Below are 22,851 nucleotides of genomic sequence, written 5' to 3' on the forward strand. Positions count from 1 at the left end.
TCGATGGCAGACTTCTGACCTTGAACACTGTGTGATGATAAGTTTATGCTGTTCTAAGCCACTAAATTTGCAGTAACTTCTCAACAGTATTAAGATATTCATATGCCAGGGTCACCTGCGTGGCTCAGGTGGGGAACATCTGCCTCTTGATTTCAGCTCAGGTCACGATAGCAGGGTGGTGGGATTGAGCCCCATGTTGGGGTCTGTGCTCAGCCGGGAGTCTGCTCATATCCTTTCCCCACCCCCCACCTCATTCACACGTATGTGCAGTCTTTCTCTCTCTCTAATGAATAAAATCTTTTTTTTATTGTGTTATGTTAGTCACCAGAAAATACATCATTAGTTTTTGATGCAGTGTTCCAAGATTCATTGTTTATGTACAACACCCAGTGCTCCATTCAGTACGTGCCCTCCTTAATACCCATCACCAGGCTCACCCGTCCCCCCTCCCCTCCCCTCCAAAACCCTCAGATTGTTTCCCAGAGGCCATAGTCTCTCATGGTTCTTCTCCTCCGATTTGCCCCAATTCACTTTTCCTTTCCTTCTCTTAATGTCCTCCACGCTATTCTTATGCTCCACAAGTAAGTGAAACCATATTGATAATTGACTCTCTCTGCTTGACTTATTTCACTCAGTATAATCTCCTCCAGTCCCATCTATGTTGATGCAGAAGTTGGGTATTCATCCTTTCTGATGGATCAGTAATATTCCATTGTGTATATGGACCACATCTTCCTTTATCCATTCATCTATTGAAGGGCATCTCGGCTCTTTCCGAGTTTGACTATTGTGGTCATTGCTGCTATGAACATCGGGGTACATATAGCCCTTCTTTTCACTACATCTGTAACTTTGGGATAAATACCCAGTAGTGCAATTGCCAGGTCATAGGGTAGCTCTATTTTTAATTTTTTGAGGAATCTCCACACTGTTTTCCAATAAATAAAATCTTAAAGTAAAAGAAAAAAATATGCCTCTCACCTGTTTCTTTCCAGATGTCACCTTTTTATGTTATTGTCTCCTCATTTGTAAGTTTTATTACATATTAAAAAAGTACCTTTTCGGGGTGCCTGGGTGGCTCAGTGGGTTAAAGCCTCTGCCTTCGGCTCAGGTCATGATCCCGGTGACCTGGGGTCGAGCCCTGCATCGGGCTCTCTGCTCTGCAGGTAGCCTGCTTCCCACTCTCTCTCTGCCTGCCTCTCTGCCTAGTTGTGATTTCTGTCTGTCAAATAAATAAAATATTTTTTTTAAAAAAGTACCTTTTCTTATTAGCTGTTGATTTGTTTTGGGTGGGGTAGCCGCCTTTTTTGCTTATTTATTAAGTTTACTTGGGGAGGGAATATTCATAATGCTATTTGGGTATGTTCTCTTAACAAGAACCCCTCACAAACTGGATTCAGATACCTTAATATCATAGTCTAGACTATAGAGCTTAACTTTCTCCACTATGAAGTTAACTGTGTAGTTCTTCAAATTATCACTCTCTCAAATACCATGGGTGTATTTGATGACTTGAAGTTGAGTGTGAGTGTCCTTAGGAAATCATGTGCATGGGGTGAGATTGGTCTAGGACATGGTGCTTTGGTTTAGGTGTAGCAATTTCCACCCCTACTCAAACTAACTTTTAACTAATTTTTAACTATTATTAATATTTAGGTAATTTCTAATTATGCTAAATTTCTAGACTCCATAGGTTTAATTTTTTTAACAGAAAAAATTCAGAATGGGAAAGGTGAGAGAGCAATTAGAAGTCTTCTTTTTCTTTTTCTTTTCTTTTTTTTTTTTTTTAAGATTTTATTCATTTGAGAGAGAGAGAGAGTGCATGCACAAGTAGGGGAAGGTACAGAGAGAGACTGGGAGAGAGAATCTCAGACTCCACACTATGTGCAGAGGCCATCGCAAGGCTCCATCCCAGGACCCTGAGATCATGACCTGAGACAAAATCAAGAGTTGGACGCTCAACCACCTGAGCTACTCAGGCATCCCTAGAAGTCTTATTCTTAATCTTTTTTTTTCCCCCCACCTTCCTGGCTCAACATTATTACAGCCATGGTCAATGATGTTAAACTTTGGGAGTTTAATTTCTCAATTATATTCAATCAGGCATGCTCAGCCTGGCCATTTAAAGAAAACTGTGTGGGTGAAATTTACCTGGATACTCTGAGATGGGAGCAGCAATCTGAGAGATGCTTTGAAGTTGGTAGCTCCCTTGAGCAAGTAACCTCCATCTTCTGTCTGAGCCCCACCCCACCCCACCCCACAGAAAGCAGTAAAAGTCCTGGGCATTCTGACATATCTTGGACAATCGAGGCACAAAACTGCCCTCTTGGGGCCATTGTCTCTTGAGACAAGAACATCCATCTGCCTGATCCGTCTTGAGATGAAAAACTCAAGAGCAACTGGCTAGACCTACTTGGGGAGCTTCACAGGCAGCTGGAAAAATAGATGGGAATTGGAGATGAAGGCTGTATCTGGAAGTGTGGGTAGCAAAATCCCAGAAAGAGAACAGAAATGTGCAGGGCTTCCCATTTTGGCAGCCTGTCCTGGAATCCTTGAACCTTGGAGGCTGACTTCGTGTTGATGCAGATGCAAAATTAAAACCCTAGAGAGAGAAAGGGTCTAGACCAAGGTATCCCCACAAGGTCTGGTTGAATGTGATGATTATAACCAGGTTTCCTGTCTCTGGTCCAGTTCTCTTTCCCCCACAGGAACTTTAAAGCAGAAAGCAAGGAAAGTGAGAGAAACAAGAGTTACTTTATTTTGGTGAAGGGAATAAAATTTGAAAACCCACAGCAAAGTTGCAAGAATCCTACATCCATTCCTTACCCAGAACCACCAATTGTTTATACTTGCCCCATTCTTTCTTTCTTTTACTATATTGATGTGTGTGCATATTATGTATATTTTAGAACTATTTGAGGGTAAATTAGGTCTCCCCTTGTCCCTCAATATGTAGGTGGGTCTTTCCTTAGACAAGGACATTTTCTCATACAAAGTATGATTCTCAAAACCAGAAAATGTAACATGACTATAAAACTGTTTCCTCGTCCACAGTCCATACTCCAATTTTGTCCGTTGTTCCAGTAATGATCTTGATGGCTTCTTCTTTCCTTCCTTATCTTTTTCTGGCTCAGGGTCTAGTCCAGGATCACAGACTGCATTTAGTTGTGGTACCTCTTTAGTGTCTTTAATCTGGAATCTTCCTTCAGCATTTCTTTGTCCTTCGTTTTTTTTTTTTTTTTCATCCTTCGTTTTTAAAGAGCACGAAGAGTTCCTCCCGCATGCCTTTCCACCCGGGTTTGTGTGAGGAAATCCGGAGTTTGCGTCTTGGTTGAGAAGAATTGGGAAGTGAGGCTGTGTCCCAGGTGCATCACCTTCGGTTTGTCCTGCTGCTGCTGTTGCCTTCGGTTGGTTAAGGAGGGTCTGTTGTCAACTTCAAAGCTACTTTTTTCGTATTAAATTAATAAATAATTTGATAACAGTGGTGCATGCTGAGACTATGTAAATACTGGGTTTCTCTTCAAACATTTGCTTAGTAGTGTTAGTATCCATTAATTACTTTCTGCTTCTACCATATGAAGGGTTGTTCTTAAATTTGAAACACTCCCTGATGTATTTTTCCTTCTTAATTTCTTTTTTTTTTTTAAAGGATTTATTTATTTGACAGATCACAAGTAGGCAGAGAGGCAGGCAGAGAGAGAGAGGAAGGGAAGCAGGCTCCCCGCTGAGCAGAGAGCCCGATGCGGGGCTCGATCCCAGGACCCTGAGATCATTACCTGAGCGGAAGGCAGAGGCTTAACCCACTAACCCAGGTGCCCCTCCTTCTTGATTTCTTTTCCTTCTTTTCTTCCTCTTGATTGTGTCTTCTTTCCAGTGGTGACCAAGGATGGAGGCTAGAGACCTTTAATGACAAAGTAAAATTCTCGACTTAGCGTTCCAAAATGAGATCTTGAAAGCCACAGCGGTCAGTTGTGAAGCTGGCGTTTTTATAGGTAGAGAGACTTGTTGCCGATTCTTCCATCCCTTCTTTTTATTCTTCCATTCTTTTAATGTTTAAAGCTCGGCTTTGGTAATTAGTAGCAAAGCCTAACCCCAGTGTAAGAATTCATTCAGGGGCAAATCATCAATAGATATTAAACATCAATAGATGTTAAGGGAATAGGAGGTTTTCTTGATGCCAAAAGAATTAGAGCTCAGATTTTTTACAGGCTTCTAAGGGAAAATGGTAACTTTGAAGGAGAGATTGTGCCGTTGTCATCTTATCCAAGTACTCAAACTTAGTATCACTAGTGACAAGACACCCTGACACTATGTGCCTTCTGATCTGAGGCATTCTCACTGCACTTAAAATGAATGTCAAAATGGATTAATCTGAAGCTGATCTCTAGACTCAGTATCTTTTTTTTTTTTTTAATTATTGTGTTCAGTTAGCCACTGTATAGAACTGAGGGCCTAGACTTAATTTCTAACTTACCAGCAACACATGGGAGAGAGGAGCAGGTTAAATGATCTTCTAGGAAAGTGATCAGACAAATTCAAAATGTGAGGGTTTGTTTGTTTTTTTGTTTTGTTTTTGAAAAAAAAAATGGCGGGGGGGGAATTCTGTACCCAACAGAGATACAAAGAGACCAAACAACCAAAGTAGTTGTTAAACTTGAAAGGTTTCTGGTTTGCACTTAAAAAAAAAAAATCCATAAAAAGATTATTGGGGTAATGGTAGAAGTTTTAATATAGGCTTGGTATTAAAGACTTGTTGCAATTATGAAATTATGGAATCAGTGTCAGCTTTCATATTTGATAATGATGGGATAAGTATACACAAGATTTATGTGCTGACATATTTAGACATATGTTGTGATCACAAGGGGACAGTTCTTTGGGCCACGTGGATTTCTGCACATCTTGGGACAAAAATACCAAAAGCTTTCAGGTACTCTTTTCAGTGTTTGAGTAGCAGACAGCCTTGTTAAATAGAGCATCTCTAAGTCAAAAGGAAAATGTTTTTATCATGTAGCATAAGAAAAATACCTCCTTTGAGGGTAAGAGTCAAGCAGGTTTCCCTGTCGCCCATGATAAGATTTGGCTTTCTCAACCTGACCCAAATGCACTGTGTGCGGCCCCTGTCCATGCCTCCCTGTGTTACTCCCATGGGACCCACCAGTTTCCATTTTTGTGCAGTGAACATAGCTGTCCAGCATTTAGTACAGAGACTGTAAGCCCCCACTCTGTTGTAGATGAAGTGACCATATACCTTGGGTTCGTTTCTGGGATCTTGTTCTGTTCCATTGATCTATTTTTGTGCCTGTTTGGATTACGGTAGCTTCAGTAGTATACCTTGAACTCAGGGAACGTGGTAGCACCAGCTTTGGTCTTTTTCAAGATTGCTTTGGCTATTTGGGGTCTTTTGTGGTTTCATACACATTTTAGCATTCTAGTTTTCTGAAAAATACTATGGTTTTTGTCCCTCCCCCACCCCCCAGGTATTTATTTTAGAGAGCACAAGGCAGGGTGGGGCAGAGGGAGAGGGAGAGAGAAACTCAAGCAGACTGCGTGCTGAGTACGGGGCCCAACGAAGGGCTCAGTCTCACCACCCCGAGATCACAGCCTGAGCCGAAACCAAGAGTTGAATGTCAACTGACTATGCCACCCAGGGGCCCCAATACTGTCGGTATTTTCATAGGGATTGCATTGAATCTATAGATTACCGTGGACATTTTAACAATATTAATCCTTCTAATCCATGAGCATGGAATATCTTTCAATTTATTTGTGGTGTCTTCAATTATTGTCTTCAGTGTCTTATAGTTTTCAGAATATAGATCTTTTACCTCCTTGGTTAAATTTATTCATTGATATTTGATTCTTTTTGATGCAGTTGTAAATGGGGTTATTTTCTTAGTTACTCCTTTTGCTAGTTTGTTATTAGTGTATAGAATGCAACAGATTTCTGTATATTAATTTTGTATCCTTCAACTTCAATGAATTCATTTATTCTAACAGTTTTTGGTAGAGACTTGACAAATATTTTTCCATGGAGAAATTGTTTAAAAAAACACTTCAGTTATGGAAACTTTGTTTAAAAATTAGGGGAAGCCTAAAAATACTTTACAAAAGGAAAAAGATCTTGAATTAAGCAAAGAATTGCCCATAAAATACAAGACCACTATAACTAATATGGAAAATAAATTCAAAATTTGAAAAATGTCCTTTTCTTTCGCTTTATGAGTCATGTGCTATAAAAGATACTGGCCAGTTAATACTTTGGGTACATTTTATATCAAAGGACTTCCAAATTTATGGGAGGATATCAATTTAAAGTGACTCTAAATTCATGATACAGATATTTTTGAATCTTTCACCTGTCAAAGAAGAACTTCTTCCAAAAAAGACTAGTTCATATTATGATGACTAGCGCTCCAGCTATGTTAGGTCTAAAGATTGGGTTTTTTTGTAATTTTAAAATGAGAGAGAGAGGTTTCCCTTCCTGCTTCATTCTGCTGTCTAATACTAGCAGTGTAGAATTTTATCTGAGACCTGTGTTCCCGGTAAAGGATCACCCTGTTCTCGCCTGTTCTGAGCGAAGGTTCACCTCCAACCTTCCTCGGTGTCTGTGGCTCCCTTCCTTAGCCAGCAATATATCTCAAGGCCCCGTTCCTTTTCTTTGAAGGGAAAAATATTTATTTTTCTTCAAGGAATAATGGGGAGGGGGCTCATTCTTTTTCTTGATAGAATGAAATGTTGCCAAAATATGCTACAAGAAGATCCAAATGTTGAGTACCCATAAGGTAACAATCCACTGTATTTTCATGTCCAGGTTTTTGCATTTCTGTAAAGAAGAAGCATCTGCATCGTGTTAGACCTCCAGAAGTTAGCTCCTAGCTCTACAGACTTGCAAAATAGTCAATGAAAGGTACAGGCTTTTTCAGAATGAGATAACCCTGGAGAGTTCCTCTAAATACCTAACATTCTTTCGAAAGGACACTTAATCACCTTTTTGCCCATTAAAAAATTTTTCACTATTTTTCCTGACAGACTTAAATTGTATGGATTTAAAATCTGCAAGGCAATTCTGTACACCAAGAACTTGGCAGAGAATGTAGTCATTATCAACGGCCCACCGTCCAGTGATCAAGCGCAAGAAAATCTTCCCCTCCCCATATACATACTTGGGCATCTTTAGATTAAAAAAAAAAAAAAAAGAATTCCATTCATTTTTCTTGAAGACAGATAGTCTAGACTTGAGCGATGGAGCTAGACAGGCCTATCCCAAGAGAGCTGTGTGTCTGGAACACAGTGTCTTGGCCCCGGTAGAAATGTACCTGCTGACTTGTATCCTCCGCTCACCCCTAGGGAAGCTGGAAGAAGCTGGTAAGACAAAACTCAAATTCTGTGACTTGTAGAGATGTCTTGTGCTAAAAGGCACACTTGGCCTCCGCCCAACCATTCCATCCTTGGAAGACTTTAAATGCAAACAGGAGACTGTCCTCTCTCACACACACTCACGGACTCAGGGTAGAGACTTAAGCACCTTTTGGGAGGACGCAGTTTAGCCTGTAGTAGACCTCAACTCCTGTTCTCGCAAGACAAGTGCGCCTGTGCGCCGCGGGGCATTGCCTTGCCTCATTGATCCTAGAGTTGGAAATTGAAATCCATACCCAGGCCCTAGGCAGAGGGATAAAAAAAGAAGACTTTGTATTTCTTTTCCTACCCATTCTGTCTTCCTGGTCCTTATCACTCCATCCCATGCCTTTAGACAGTCTGAGCGTCCTCAGATCCTAGTGAGACAAGGTTGTCCGGCCCTCCTTTGCCCCGTGGCTCCCTGCTTTGGGATCCAAATCCTGCCTGTTCTCAGCCCAGCTGCTTTTCACTGGGTGAGTCCTGGGTGGAGGAGGGACAGGGTGCGTGGGGATGCTTCAGGGCACTGATGGCTTCCTGGGAGGAAAGTGACACTTAGGCACAAACAGTCAGAAAACACCTTCCACCGTGATTTTACTTGATATTTTTCCTGGAGGTGAGCCTATTAAGAGGAAAACACACTACCCGTTTGTTGATTTGGTATGGTGAGCCAGGCCCTGTTTTGGGATCTCTATGTACAAGATCTCACTCTGTTGTCGTTATCATATTTGCTGTTCTGTAGTTGGCAAAGCATTTTCTTGTCTCACCTTCACTGCATCCTTTTGAGGTGGTAGAAAATGTTCTATCCCCATTTTGGGGATGGGCAAGTGACCTAAGTGATGTAGGTAGAACTCAGACCTAGCTCACAGAAGCAGCCAGACTTTTCCATGGGAGCAGCTAAAAGTTCTGCTCCACAGTTCTGCCTTTTTGGGAACTTTTTGGCATCTGCCTCCTCCTAAGGGCCATGTAGAAGGCAGCCCTGTCTTGGAGCCCCACCCCATCATGATGCTCAGGTGTCGTTTTCTTTCATATACAGGCACACGTAGGAACCTTGTGATCTTATTTGGGGGAAGAAACCATGGCTTTCCTTTGATAAGCTCTCTTGGGGAATCTGCTTTCTTTCCATCAGCGTAGCCCGCCCTTTCCCAAGAGACCAGTCCAAGGGAAGGTTCAGCCCAATGCTGTAATAATTCCTAGCTGGACCTTCTGTTTTGAGTCTTTGATACGTTTTCTTTGGGGAGCACAGGGCTGGCACACAGTAGGTACTCGACGCAGAATGGTGGTGGTCTGGCTTGCGCATTAGCATTCTATTGCTGCGTAACAAATTATCCCAAATTTAACAGCTTGAGACCACACGTATGTATTATCTCATAGTTCCTGTGTGGCAGGAACCCAGGCAAGTTTAGGGTTCTGGCTTAGGATCTCTCATAAAGTTGCTGTCAAGCTGTCACCTAGGTGTGCACCAAGGGCTGGTGTATCTGCTCAGTCCGAGGGTGGGATTATTAGTAGGACTCAGTTCTTCTCTAGCTTTTGATTGGATCACCCGTGTGGGCCTCTCTGTCACTTCCTGAATGTCCTCCTGACATGACCGTTGGCTTCCTCAAGAGCAAGTGGTTCAGAGAGATCCCAAGTTGGAAGCTGCAGCCTTCCGTTACCTGAGGTATGGTGCAGCCTTCCGTTACTTCTGCTAGAGTCTTTTCATCACCCCGATGAACCCTGGTTACCATGTGGAGGAGACTGTGCAAGGGTGTGAATGGTCAGAAGTGGGGTCACCGAGCCATCTTGTAGGGAAATAACCACAATTTGTCTATACGAATACCTTGCATTTTTTCAGAGAATTTCTCATACTTTATCTCATTTTTAAACTTTGTTTTTGGAGTTTTTTGTAGTTTTGTTTTTCTTCTTGCATGGATTTATCTTGTTGTCCCAATAAATCAAAAGCCTCTCAAGGAAAGAGAATGCTACATTTCCAGATCGCTGGCTCGTCCCCCAACCCCTACCCTCCCAGGCCACACCAGGAAAGAAAACAGAGCAAAGATAGACTAAGCTGATGTGGGTTTGGAAAGAGTGTTCGGTTAATGAGCGAGGCAAGCGGCCTGTGTCCTTGGCCTCAAATTTCGCCTCTGTAAAATGGGGGGCCGAGGAGAAAAGAGGCCAGATGTTCTCTAGGGACCGTTATAACTGCAAGGGCATTTTCTGAAATGAACGGAACTCTCTGCATTCGACAGATAGGGAAGCAGAGGCAGAGAGGGCGATAACCCAAGTCACCCCAGGGTAGTCTCTGGCGAAGCTGGAAGCAGGGAGCAGAATACCAAGGAGCATGGGACTGGTTAAATCGGGGCCGGCCGGCACTTTACCTGTTGTGGTGGTTACTATTACCACCAGTTCTACTAGTTCTACTGGCCACAACCACCTCTGCCATTCGTTTAGGATCTGCTAATTGCCACATCCGTTTCAAGGGTTTGTATTATCCGTCTGAGTCACAACCATCCTATGTCATCGGAATTCTTCCCATTTTACAGGGGGAAAAACTAATCCTCAGTGAGTTTTATCTGGATGAGTGATTCTAAGGCACTAAGAAAGGAGTGGAAAGCAAGAGCTTGAAATTTGGAGGCTGGGTTGAGGGCGAACTGAAAAGTAGGCCACCCTAGAGGGAGGATGACTTCATTGCAGCCACCCATGATGGGTGGTAAATGACCTCCAGGGCCACCTGTGTGCAGAGCGACCTTGACTCACAACTCTCGAATGGCATCTGGAGCAGGAGGGCTGCTGTGCTCTGAGCCAAGTACAAGATGGAAAGAAATAGGCAGCCCGCTTGCTCTACCACTGACCGGGTGCCCTTGACTTCCAGGCTGCGGGAACGGCCACCAGTGTGGCGGGGCTGGGGGGGCTCTATCCCGTACCTCTCCATGTCTGCCTTAGCAGCCATCTGGGCCTCTGTCCTCTCCTCGTAGACCCCAGGCTGCTTCTGTCCCTCATCCCAGAAAACTCACCTCCCTTGTCCTGGGCTTGGGCTCCTGATAGCCCAGTATCAACCCCAGACTCCAGGCTCTGCTGCCCTCCAGTTTAGTATGATCCCACCTTACCCTTTCGTGCGCTCAGCCTCCCACACAAAGGCCTGAGTAGAAGCACCAAAAACAGCTTAAGAGGTTCCTAATCCTCCCTGGGACAGCGGAGCCCAGAATACAGAGGCCTGGGGATTCACTTGAGAAATAGGGGTGAAAAGGAGGAAATTGCTTTCTTGTGCTTTGGGGTTTCTTCTAGCAAGACGAAGGCAAGGCCTTCCAGCTCTTTCCATCATCCTTATGTGTATTCCTTAGAGGAGACCAGCGTACCTGGTATCACTCTCCTGATCTTACAGGCAAGAACGTGAGGCTCAGGGGCGCCCGGGCGGCTCTGTGGGTTAAGCCTCTGCCTTCGGCTCAGGTCATGATCTCAGGGTCCTGGGATCGAGCCCCGCATCGGGCTCTCTGGTCAGCGGGGAGCCTGCTTCGTCCTCTCTCTCTGCCTGCCTCTCTGCCTGCTTGTGATCTCTGTCTGTCAAATAAATAAATAAAATCTTTAAAAAAATAAATAAGTGAGGCTCAGGCAGGTTAAGTAACTAGCCCCAGGTCATACCCTTGGTGAGAGGCAGAGTTAGGATCTGAACTGAGATATGTGTAACCTGAGCCACAGGCCATGAGCCTGATATCCGTGAGCACGCATCACATGCTAGACTCTATCTTCTAGATGTTTTCTGTACGTTGTCTCATTTTAAGCCTTGTGACAACCCTGTGAGGTGGGTATTCCTGGGCACTTTATGGATTATGAAACTCGCTCAGCAAGATTAAGTAACTGGCCCAAGGACACAGAGCTTAGACATGGCAGGAGTCAAGAGGAGTTTGGAATGTAGGGCCTGCCCAGTCTCCAGGTCCAAGAGGGAATTCTAAGCACTGGGTGCTCCAGAGCACATCCTCTCTTGCCCCCACACCATGCTTCCATCAGTGTGAGCCCGTGGGGGATCCAGGACTTCATGCCCCCCATCCACCTTCTGTACCCACAGCTCCACCACCACCTGCCCTGAGACCAGCCAGACAGTCTCATTGCCACCTCATCCATGTTTATGAGAGTTACAGTGTGAAGCCTGGGCCTCTGGGATCAGTGCCTGAACTTTTATTCCGACCCAACTGTTACCCTTCCCAAGTTCTACAACACTTCCCCTGGGGGCCTTGGAACTAGCGTCAATCGTCAGTAATTCCCCCTGTACCCTTAACCTCTTCTTTGAATTTTGAATGCACTCACTTCCTAAATGTATTCCATGTTTTGTAACACAGGCACCATTGGGTGGGCCAATCAGCTCTGGGCTATTCTATGCCATGTACATTGTTTAGTGTCCGTGGGCCACTTGCCCAATAAGTACCCGTGGTACCCTCCAGGGACATGGTGATGCTCGCTGGTATCTGGCTCTCCTGAGGACCCTGTTCCTTGCAGTCCTCTCAAGCGGTGGTGGTGGTGCTGGTTTCCATTCCAACAGCCATTACCTAGTAGACCTGGGGTAAGTTAGGTGTCCTCGTTGCTCCTTTCTGCTGCCTCCAGGTCCTTCCACTCCAAACCAGATTTGAATTGCTAATTTTCAGATCCCTCTCCCTTCTGACCATAACCTTCTAGTGATCTCCGGGCCCTTCCCTCGAATTCCTTGAGGAGTAGGACCCAGGTCCCCTTCACTCTCTTCAACACTGAACTCTCGTCCAGTTCTTGGTGATGATAACACCTATACTGATGACCCTTTGAATGCGCTGGTTTCTGGATTCCTTCAGTGGTTTTATCTTCTACTTCAGATCTTCAGGCACGTGCTTTTACTCTAGAACACGTCGCTAAGGGAACTAAAGCTGTACCTTAAAGTCAATTTCCAATGTCCTACATTTTGTTCATCACTTCCTATTTCTTCAGTTCACTGTTCTGTCTGAACTGCGAAAATTCTACAGCACCAGGACCTACAATCCATCGATCCTGAGGCCCACGCTAAGTATATGATCTTGGCCCAGTGTTTGTATTTGGGGTTTGCTCTGTCCCCCCAAATAGCTGCAGGGTTCACTCCTCCACTCCTTCAAGGCTTTGCCCCCAGCATCATCCTTTGTCATGATCTTTCATTTAAAAGTGCCCCTCCCCTAATATTGTTGTTCTTTACGGATTTTTTACCTCAATGTACTTATCACTAAAATATCACTTATTTTCCTTTTTGCTTATTTCTGTGGAATGGAAGCTTTATGAGGGCAGGGAATCTAGTTCACTATAGCCCAGTGTCTAGAACAGTGCTTGGCCCCATGCATGGTTATCAATGTTTGTTGTTGGAAAACAGATGCTAGGGCTGCATTTTGAACCCAAGTCAGTTGGACTAGAAAGTTACTCCTTCCCATTATTTTGTGTCCTTTCAAGATGAACCACAGTTACGAACTAGACTGTGAGAGCCGTTGAGCCTTTTCCGAGGGCGTGGGTGGGAGCTCAGGGAAGGAAACCCCAGGAAACACTCCAGATATGAGAGACTGGCAGGCAATATAGTACCAATTAAAATTTTGAAAAAAGATGAAAATTTAGTTGGGTTGCTGATCTCATGAAACCACGAATTGGTCCTGTTGCTCCTTGACTCTGTCCTTGTTCTTCTTTCCCATCTCGATGTCCCTCTCCTCCCCTGTTTTATGGCTCTGTTTTCCTTCCCACCCTCCATTCCTCCAGCCCTTCCTGCCTCTCATTTTCTTCTCCCTCCTTGACCCCTTTTCTCCTCTCCTTAGCTTGTTCGAAGAACAAAGCAAATTATTTTTTGGAAAGAATTTTAATTTCCAAGGTGTGGGAAAAATGAAATTGTCCCCTTTCCTGAGGTTCCCTTGAGCATCCCGTGCTTTAATGAAATAAATGGCCTGAAGGAAGATGTAGTGAGTTGAGGTCGGCTGGTGGGTCTGTCCGTGTTTGGGTTCTCTCTCTTCCTCCCGATTTGGCCTCAGCTCTAGGGGGACGGGCAGGATAGGGCAAGCTTCTCACTGGTCCCTTGCCCTGTGCCATGTCTGAAATAGAAATAAGTGACAGCCTAGAGATTCCAAAGAAATTTGAAGGAAGAGGGAGGGAGGGAGGGAGAAACTCCTCTTGATAGTGAATTCTGAAGCTGGTAGAAAAACGATTCTTTTCCACATGCCAAGTTTTAATTTCCATGCCTGAGCTAACCTCAGGGAAGCCAATTTCTCTCTATTCTCGATGAATTAACCTACAATAGTTGTATTTGGTAAAATCAAGGGACAGGTCTGATGGTGAGTTCCCACGCCACCAATGGGAAGCAGCAGTGTCAGGGAAGTGCTCTGCAAACAATGGGCGGTCTTCACTGGGCAGTGTATGGGGCAGGGGGCGGAGAGCAAGGAATCTGGTTTCAGGCATACTTGAGTTCACATCCTTGCTGCGTTATTTTCTACCTTTGAAGCCTTGTGGCTTCAAATATGGCTCAACTCCTTTGTGCCTTAGTGTCTTTTTCTGTCAAGTGGAGATACCAGTCCCTGCCTCACTGAGTGGTCGTAAGGACTGGAGATGATGCATAATAGTGACAACCACGATGACATGATGATTAACATGAATTTGGATATTTATTATGGGACAGACATTGCGTGAAGTGTGCACGTTAGCTCACGTAGAGTGCCCAGAATGATGCTTGGCCCATCGTGGGTATTTGATAAATCTTGTTGACTTATCATCCAGCCCTTCATAGAAAATGACTTTGGGAGATGTGAACATTTCAACACATGAATATTTCAAGTCACTTCTCTAGAGTAAAATGGAGAAATTTCAGCTTCCCTGCAACGTTGATACAAAAAAGAAGTATTAACCAAATGGATGCGTTATGGCTACAGAAAGAACCAATCCAAAATCTGTGACTTGACCCCAAGAAGGCATAGTTCTTTTAAACTACATGTCCAATGGGGTCAACCTGGGGTTCTGCTGATCGTAGTTATTCACAGACCTTGGCAGATGGATGTTTTATCTTAACATGTTTCCACAGTTAGCAACACAGAAAAAAGGAGGACTGGTAACTATGCAGAAGTAATACGCATCTCTTTTGCTCACGTTAGTTTGGCCAAGGCAAGCCACTTGGCCCCGTATAAGTTGAATGTGGTGGAGGAATGCAATCTACCATGCTTATATTCAAGGAGAGCTAAAATATTTGTGGACAACCCAGTGACCGTGGACACTAATAATCACCACAGAAGGGCATGCTCTGGCCGATGAACGTCATTGACATTCTGTTTGTAGAAAGTGAGTGATGAAAGCTACCATGAACGGTGCACCTACTATAGGATGAATATTGTGCTGGGTGCTTATCATTCATATAGCAGTTAATCCTCCCCAGAAGGTCTTGATAATTCCATATTGTGATGAGGAATCTCCATATTGTGATGAGGAAACAGGGAATTTCATTTACCCAGGCTTAATAGTATTACGGATAGCATGAGCATGGTCTGCAGTTTTTCTGGATTTGTAGGGAAATCCTTCAAAAAGAAGAATGCACTAGAAGGCTACAGAGACTGATTTCTTAATTTTTGAAATCCGAGCACGTGCTAGGATGGCAAATAGGTCTTGAGTGTCAGCTCTGACAGATCCGAGTTGGCTGCTAGAGAACGGTGATGAGAAGATTTCCTAATGGGAAGGAGTGACATGATTGATTAAGAATGTCTGCTGTGGGCATAGAAAGGGGGTGGCAGCATGGCAAACAAATGTTTGCCATCTTTGGGCATTTTTCTTAGCTTCTCTGGGTTTCAGTTTTATCACTTACAAAACAAGGTTAATAAAAACTTACTGAAGGAAAGATAGGAGCCTGGCCAAGATGGTTTCTTGATGTCTTCAGAGGACACCAACACATGTGTGTGTAGGTGCGTATATTCTCATTTATCTTATGCACAGTGTTCCGTCATGGAGTCATGAAAATCCATTAGTATGTATGGGATGGGGCTGGGGAAGGGAGCTCCACAGGCTGTCATTGAAAACTCCCAAGGAGAGCAGAGCTGGAGGCCTTTGGCAGGAAGCATGAATCATTTATTGGCACTTAAAGATGCCAGTCATCACTGCCTCACAAACAACTCTGAGCTGTATAGGCTCCTCGTCTGTACATCCAAGGGCTGTGCTTCTCAGTCTGGAATGATGTCCTGGGAGGCATGAATCCTCAGATTAAAATACCTCATCTTTACAGTAGTGACTGGGAAGAATAGAGCAATATATTTTTCTCAATATATTTTTCTCAAGAGACGCCAATCAGGATTCCAGTGGGAAATAGTTGGCACACTCAAAGGGTTTTTCAGAAAGATAATATTCTATTTACGGAGGTGTGTCAAGGATTAAGGGGACCAGCGAGGAATGGTGAGACCCTCAGTGACAAGCAACAACAAGAGGCCGTTAGCACTTGTAAGCCTGAAGGGACAACTGGAGGGGAAGGTGTTCCTGGAACCTGTGAGTGCCCTGGCCGGACAGGAGGGCTGTTTCACTTGCTGGCTGGCTGTAGGAACTCAGATGCTGCCCAGAAAACTGGTGCATGCACACACACACACACACGGGGTGGGGAGTAATGCCCAGAATGTTCTCTCATCTCAACTGCTGATACTGTACTAGAGGGCGAGGGAGCCTGGGTGGTACAGACGCAGGAGACAGACCTCTTGGACGCTGCAGCAAGGGTGAATAGCGAGTCTAGAAGAACACATGGAGAAGGCCCAGCACACAAGAAGAGACACGTAAGGTAGAACACTCATGAGCTGTGAAGTCCCATCGGAGTGGAACAGGGAGGGAAAGAGGGAGGAGTGAGGCCGAGGGAACCACCTTCATCTCAATTCAGGGGGTCAGGGCATCTGTCTAAGAGAAGCGAATTTGAAGCTCAACAAAACTTAAACCTACTTTCCCGGACCTAGGCTCTTGGGGAATATGGTCGGTTTTAGGTGATAATTTACTATTTTCCCTTATTTTTAAGCAAGGTGTCTTGTGAGCATGTCTGCTTATGTCCTTGAAGCTGAGGTAAAATAAGGGAAGTGTTTTTGATCCAGTTTGGGTTAGAAGTTGAAGGAAATGGTATGTGGTCTTGGGCTGACCCAAGTGAGGGAGCCCAGAAGTTCCTCAGGGTGAAGCTTGCGACCCACTGAAATGACAGACGTGGTCCTTCGAGGGCGCTCTCTGTTGTGCGTGCTTTGCTGGATTTCTCTTCTTCGCTCGTCAAGAGGCCCTTCCAGGCCACGAGTCAGATTGTCAGCCTCTACTTCCAATGCTGTCCTTATTGTCCTGGAAACCCATTCCAGCTCTGAGCCAGAACAGGGGACTGTCACATTTTCTTCTTTTCCCAGGCCCACTCCCCTCCCTAAAGCCGAACACCCCTTCCAGCCTCAGAGCCGATGCCCCCGGGAGGGCAGAAGAAAGGTGCATGACTGCACTGCCCAGTATGGTGGACTGTAGCCCCGTGTGACCATGTACAGTTTCCGAGAAGTGAGGGCCACCCGTAGCTCAGTCGGTAGAGCATGTGACCCTTGCTGCTTGGGGCCATGAGTCTGAGCACCATGCTGGGTGGAGCGGAGACTTAAAATCTGGAAAAAAAATTTTTTTCAATGAAATGAAATTTAAAAATTTAGCTTCTGAACCACAGTAGCCACATTTCAAGTGCTCAAACGTCCCATGGGCTGCGTAGCATGAAACATTCCCAGCATTATAGAAAGTCCCATCGGACAAACTGGTCTAGATCCTTCTCGGGGGGCCTTGGATGGGCAAGGGGCTGGAAACAGGGTCCTCTCCTTGGTAACCGGTGACGTCACCCTCCCTGGGCTCGTACCATTTCCTTGTGCAGCCAGCAAATTGCTGGTGATCATTGCAACTAACATTTAGTTCTTGACATGGGTGCAAATGTTGCTAATACATTGTGTGTGGTGATCACACAGCCCGACAAAGGCACTACGATCTCCCCTTGAATGATGCAGGAACGGAGTCCCAGAGAAATCAAGTGATCATACAGCTACTAGCTCGAACCATAGGGAATCACCAATCCTCAGATGTTCTTGATTGCACCTCCCAGTAAATGACAGATCCAGGGTTCAAATCCAGATCCAACGATTATGTCAGGGTCAGTGTGGCCGAGCCTCTGTAAGTGACAACCTTGAAACCCACTTCTTAGGGCTGCAAAGGGTCCAGTGAAATAATTTTGCTTCTGCGCCTGGCACACAGTGGGGCTTTTGGAATGTTAGTCTCTTGGGTTCTAACTCTCTTCTGTTCCTGTCGCTGTCTTGGAAGGTCGGAGCACAGCTGTCTGAGCAGATGTGCCTAGTGAGATAGGGTGGGGGATGGCGCACTGCCATTTACTGGATCCCTCCGGGGGCATGGAATAGTTCCTGTGCTCCCCCAGGCTCCCCTACCTATGTCCCCAGCCAGTCCCCACTTCTTTCCATTAGGGCATCCCTTCTGCCCCGCGCCCAGGGAGGGAATGTGGCAAACATTGGCCCTTCCTATTCCCTGTGCCCTGAACAGCCCGGCAGATGTACTTCATCAACAAACCCCTCCACCGGAGACCTCAGAAGGAGCTGGAAGGCTGGAGGTGGACCAGAGGGGCTGCTGCTGTCCTGAGCATGTCAGGCAGCTATGTAAGCTCTGCTCCAGACCTCCCGCGTGCGGTGACTCTGCTTTCTTGATGGTTTCTGGCAAGGGATCAGATTCAAAACTCCTCCTCCTTTTTATTTAGCAAGAGGAGAGAGAAGTGTCCCCTGGCTGAGGGTCTTGCTGTTTGGGTGGGGTTCTAGGACTTGAGGGTAATTTCCATCCCTATGAGGAACTTTTGTATCTCAGAAACAGTAGATTCATGTTGGCTGGATACTGAAAATATGAGATGCCTGGTTAAATTTGAATTGCAGATAAGCACTAAATAATTTTTTAGTGGAAGCGTATACGATACAGTATTTGGGACATATTTCTACTAAACGTACTTGTTATTTATCTGAAAGGCAAATTCACCTGGATGTCCTGTATGTTATCTAGCGACCTTCCAAGGATTGGACTTCTGTCCACCCTTCAGACTCCAGGTCATTTATGATGGTGTTAAGGACACTTCGGAATAAGGGGGAGACGTACATCTGGTTTCGTAGTCATAGCTCTTTGTGAGGTGATTCAGACTCACGGTTCTCAAAATGCGGTCCCTGGACCAGAAATGTCAGCATCACCTGGTACTTGGTAGAAATGCAAATAAATTGCCATGTCCCACCCCAGACCTGTGAATCTGACACCCTGGGCGGTGGGGCTCAGCATTCTGACTATCAAGCCTTATAGGTGATGCTGACACAGATAGAGAACCACAAGTTTAGACTCTGCGCAATCACACTGTCCTGGGCTTGAAACCCAGTCCCACCACTTACTGACTGTGTCAGCTGCGCAGAATTACTTACCCTCTCTGAGCCTACACATGTCTTCCTAACCAAACTGAAATATAAGACCTTATTTAGGGATGTATTAAGGATTAAATGAAGTTACAGATTATGAAGTAAAACCCACAGTGCCCATCACGGTAAGAACGCACAAAACAATTACTCTTACTTTCCTCATACAAAGAGAGGTCCATTGGTGCCCTGAGACAAATTTAATGGACAGCATGGCAAAAGCCCTGGTTACAGGAGCGATCTCTGCTCAGTTCAAACAAAGCCTTAATTTCCAGAAATGCAATTTCCAACAGTCCCATGGAGGGTGGAAGGAACTGGAAGGAACTAGAAGGAGAAGGGATAGGGCGAGAAAGTACCAGGACCCAGTGGGGATTGGTTTTCTGACCCACAGACAAGCCCAGGGCAGAGAGCCACATGGATTGAATTCCCTTCCTTCAGTGCTTGGTGTCCAAAGGGCAGGGTTTAAAAATATTTTTTTTTCTTTGCCTGGAGAGGTGAGGGAGAGGAGGCCTGAGAGGGAGGACATGTCAGGGTGCCTTTCCGGGGAGGGTGATCGGCACGCTTGGGTGTGTTTCACAGGGAGGGTCTGGGGCCACCTGTGGTCAGTCTACATGAGGGTTCTCAGCTTTGGCTCCACTGACTTTTTGGGTCAGATGATTCTTTGTTACGGGGCTGTCCGGTACCTGCAGCAGCATCCCAGTGTCCACCTGTGAAATGCCCATCGCCCCTCTCCTCCTCCCTCACGGTGGTGACAGTCAAAAACATGTCTCGACATGGCCAGATATTCCAGGAGCAAGGGGTTCTGGGGGTGCCGTATGCCCCTGGGCTGAGAACCACCTGTCTGGAGAGTACTAGACAACAACCACTCACAATTTTAACCGCTACCATTTATTGAACATTTATTATCTTCAATGCCCATGCTGATCTCACAAGGTTGGTCTTATTACCTACTTTTTACAGTTGAAGAAACTGAGGCTCGGACAGTTAAAGCAACTTCCCTAAACCCTACTTCCGGTAGGTCTGGGGCTTTAAGCTTGGTCTAAATAAAGCTCATGCTGCAAAAGCCTCTCTTTCTCTCTGAAAAACAGGAGTTTTATTTCTTCAAGGAAACTCCTCTCTTGTCAACTCAAGTCCAGAAATACTTACTGAGAAGCCATGAGAAGATGTTGCTCCTCTCACATTTTTGCTACCAGTGTCGCCGGGGAGGTCAGACTCCCACAACACGGTTAAAGAACAAAGGAGGCAGTCCCAGTTTGGGCCAAAATGGACATTTCCAGGAGCAGAACTCTGAGCTGGATGCCCGCTGTGTACGACTGTCTCCTGTGTTCTTGTACTGTCCATTCCGATAATACAAAGGAGGTTTGCGGGGTCTACTAGCCATGTGTCCTTCGAAACATCACCTCGCTTGCCTTGGCTGGGGCTGTAGGAGGCTTCTAGCCAAACACTCTGCCATCTTCTTTCTGGCTCTTTGCAGGAACTCGACGTTTCCCCTTTCCCTTCTCATGGCCGTATACTCATAAGCTTTGAGCTTGCTGTAGTAATCAGAGAACTTGTTGTAGAGGATGGAAATCGGCATCCCGTTGAGGATAATTCCAAAAGCAATGCAGAGGAAGGCAAAAAGCCTGCCCAGGATGGTCTCTGGGTACATGTCTCCGTATCCCACAGTGGAGAGGCTCACCTGCGTGGGAAAGAAAGGGGGACGGAACTGTTAGCAGTGTGACGGGGGAGGAGACAAGGAGAGAACCAGGCAGGGAAGTGTCCTCTGTCTCCCTGAAGGTACACGTAGGTCAGGTAACGGCTCCCACAGAGCCAGCTTTAGGGGGTACCAGAAGGTTTGCCTGCAGGATCTGCGTCACGGAAAGAACACAAGCTGTGGGGCTGGGAGTCCTGGGCTTGCATCCTGACTATTACAAATTTTCTTACACACAATACAGGGGAGATCACAGCTGCTTAAGGGGTTGCGAAGAGCATATAAGCTTCGATATGTAAAGTTCCTGGGAACAAGGGCTTCAATAAATGTTAGCCTCTGCCTCCCCTCAGAGGGGTCAGCTTTAGGACCAGGGACCCTGGATTTGCCCATATAATAGGCGTACCGGGAAGAGCTCGGGCTTGGAACCAGCCATACATGGGTCCAAGTCCTAATTCTGACCCTTCGCCGCTGAACACCCACGAGCAAAATGTTCAGTCTCGGAGCTTTGGTTCCTTCATCTAAAATCGGAGGATCACAGCCAACGCTTCATCTTCTCCTGCGGACTAAAGAAGAAAAGGAATATAAAGTACTTAACCCAGTATCGGGCCCACAAAAGGCAGTGAGCAACCTCCTCTGTGGTGCTTCTCTCATCTTTAAAATGGAGACAATTATAATACTTCTCGGAGTTATTGTGTCATTCAAATGAGATATCATATATGAAGGTGCTCTAATTGCAAATGTCTGGAGAAACACACTCTCATTATTTTGCAAAGGGACTTTTCCGTAAGACATCACAGACCAAAAATATGTTCATCCTGCATGAAATTTCTCCCATCACTCTTGCACACTGCCTTGAATTCCACTAATTAGAGATTTATTTAGGTTAACAAGCTTCTGTTTTAAAATGCAGATACCCGTGGGACTAGTTATCAGGCAGTGGAGCCAGAGAAAACCTGGGAAAATCTCTTGGGGCCCATTTTTCTAAGCCTCATGTATTGAACCTCCCGTCAGCCCCCAGACTAGTGGCTAAATGACTAGAAAGCTTGTAGGCAGGGCTTAGTTGCTTAGTTGGGGGAAGAAAACCTCCTGTGCATTGTACAACTCCAGGGGGCACTGTTTGCTACGTTGATCTGTGACGTTGCCACAATTTTCTGGCAGATGGTACTAGAATGCACAGTTAGCCTGTTGACCTGTACCAAAGTGGTGTTTAGCTTAGTAATGTAAACACTTCTGTTTTGATGTAAGGGTCGGTTTAAACGTAAGTGTGATTGGTTAGTTAGGATGGAATGGAGAAGCAGGCCAGCGGGGCTAATCTGGAGTAGCTGATAAGAACCACAGCTCCACCCAGACCAAAAAAGTGAAAGCTTGACGTCCTCTTGGGGGTGGGGGACATACCACCTCTGACTGCAAGGGACCTGCTGAGGGTGGGCTGCCCCTTCCCCCTGGGAAAGAAAACAAGCAAGCACCTGAGAGAGGCAAGATGGCATAGACCAGCTTAAGGAGACAGAGATGGCATCCGGGGACATGGCTCTGAATCCCCTTCCCAGCTGTGTGTCTTGGGCAAGTCTTCTATATGCCCTCGGTCTCTGTTTCTCCTTGTGAAATACAGGGAGAATAGCAGTACCTACCCCACAGGGGTGTTAAGGGATTGAAGGAGAGCTTGGTGCAGGGTGCGAGTGATAAGGCTAGTAGTTCTCACACTTATCAGCCTGATGGGCTGTGGAAACGGTCCCCTGCTTGGATCCTGCTGAACGGGAGGGGAACAGGGTGGGGGGCACTCTGGCTCCAGATTTCGGCACCAAAGGATGATGACAGGCAGTGGTGCAGTGATCCCACTCATGGGTTAATCTCAGAGAGAGAGAGAGAGAGAGAGAGAAGAGAGAGAGAAGAGACAGAGAAGAGAGAGAAGAGAGAGAGTGTGTGTGTCAGTGTGTCAGTCATCGTCATCGTCATCGTCATCCCTGGCCGTACCCGGAGGAAAAGAACCTGAGTCAGGTCTCTGTCCGGGTGCACGAACTGAACTGTGGCTTTCATAGGTCACGAAGCACAGCCCTCATACCTCTGGATGAATGTTGAGTCGCTCGGTCTGCTTGCCCTGGAGGAAACCTACAGGGAGGCTGGGAACAGGGATGAGTGACAGGAGGGGACAGTTCAGGATGCCTCCACAGAAGGCCGAAGCCGCCAAGATGGGAGGCGGGAGGCTAGGAGGATCCAGAGGAAGATAATTGAGTCCAAGTGCCTATTTTAAACTTCTGGTCAGTCCCTCACTGGGTTTACTGCACTCCCAAACTCGACTTTTTTTTTTTTTTTTTTTTTTGGCTGAACTTTGGAGAGTCAAAAGCAAAGAGTGCTGTTGGCTTA

The 22,851-nt window shown here is 45.7% G+C and overlaps 1 protein-coding gene across 1 annotated transcript in view; it reads right to left on the reverse strand.

The window, feature by feature from the left end:
* Nucleotides 1–22,851, reverse strand: part of KCNV2 (potassium voltage-gated channel modifier subfamily V member 2) — a gene marked incomplete at both ends in the record, with an annotated part of 45,743 nt that overhangs the window by 13,976 nt on the left and 8,916 nt on the right. Inside the window, 2 exon segments of the mRNA XM_080819497.1 lie at nucleotides 20,201–20,243; nucleotides 20,245–20,478. Of these exon segments, the coding sequence (XP_080675623.1) occupies nucleotides 20,201–20,243; nucleotides 20,245–20,478 (277 nt within the window).

Source organism: Martes martes, assembly GCF_963455335.1.
Source record: "Martes martes genome assembly, chromosome: 12".
Classification (NCBI taxonomy): Eukaryota; Metazoa; Chordata; class Mammalia; order Carnivora; family Mustelidae; genus Martes; species Martes martes.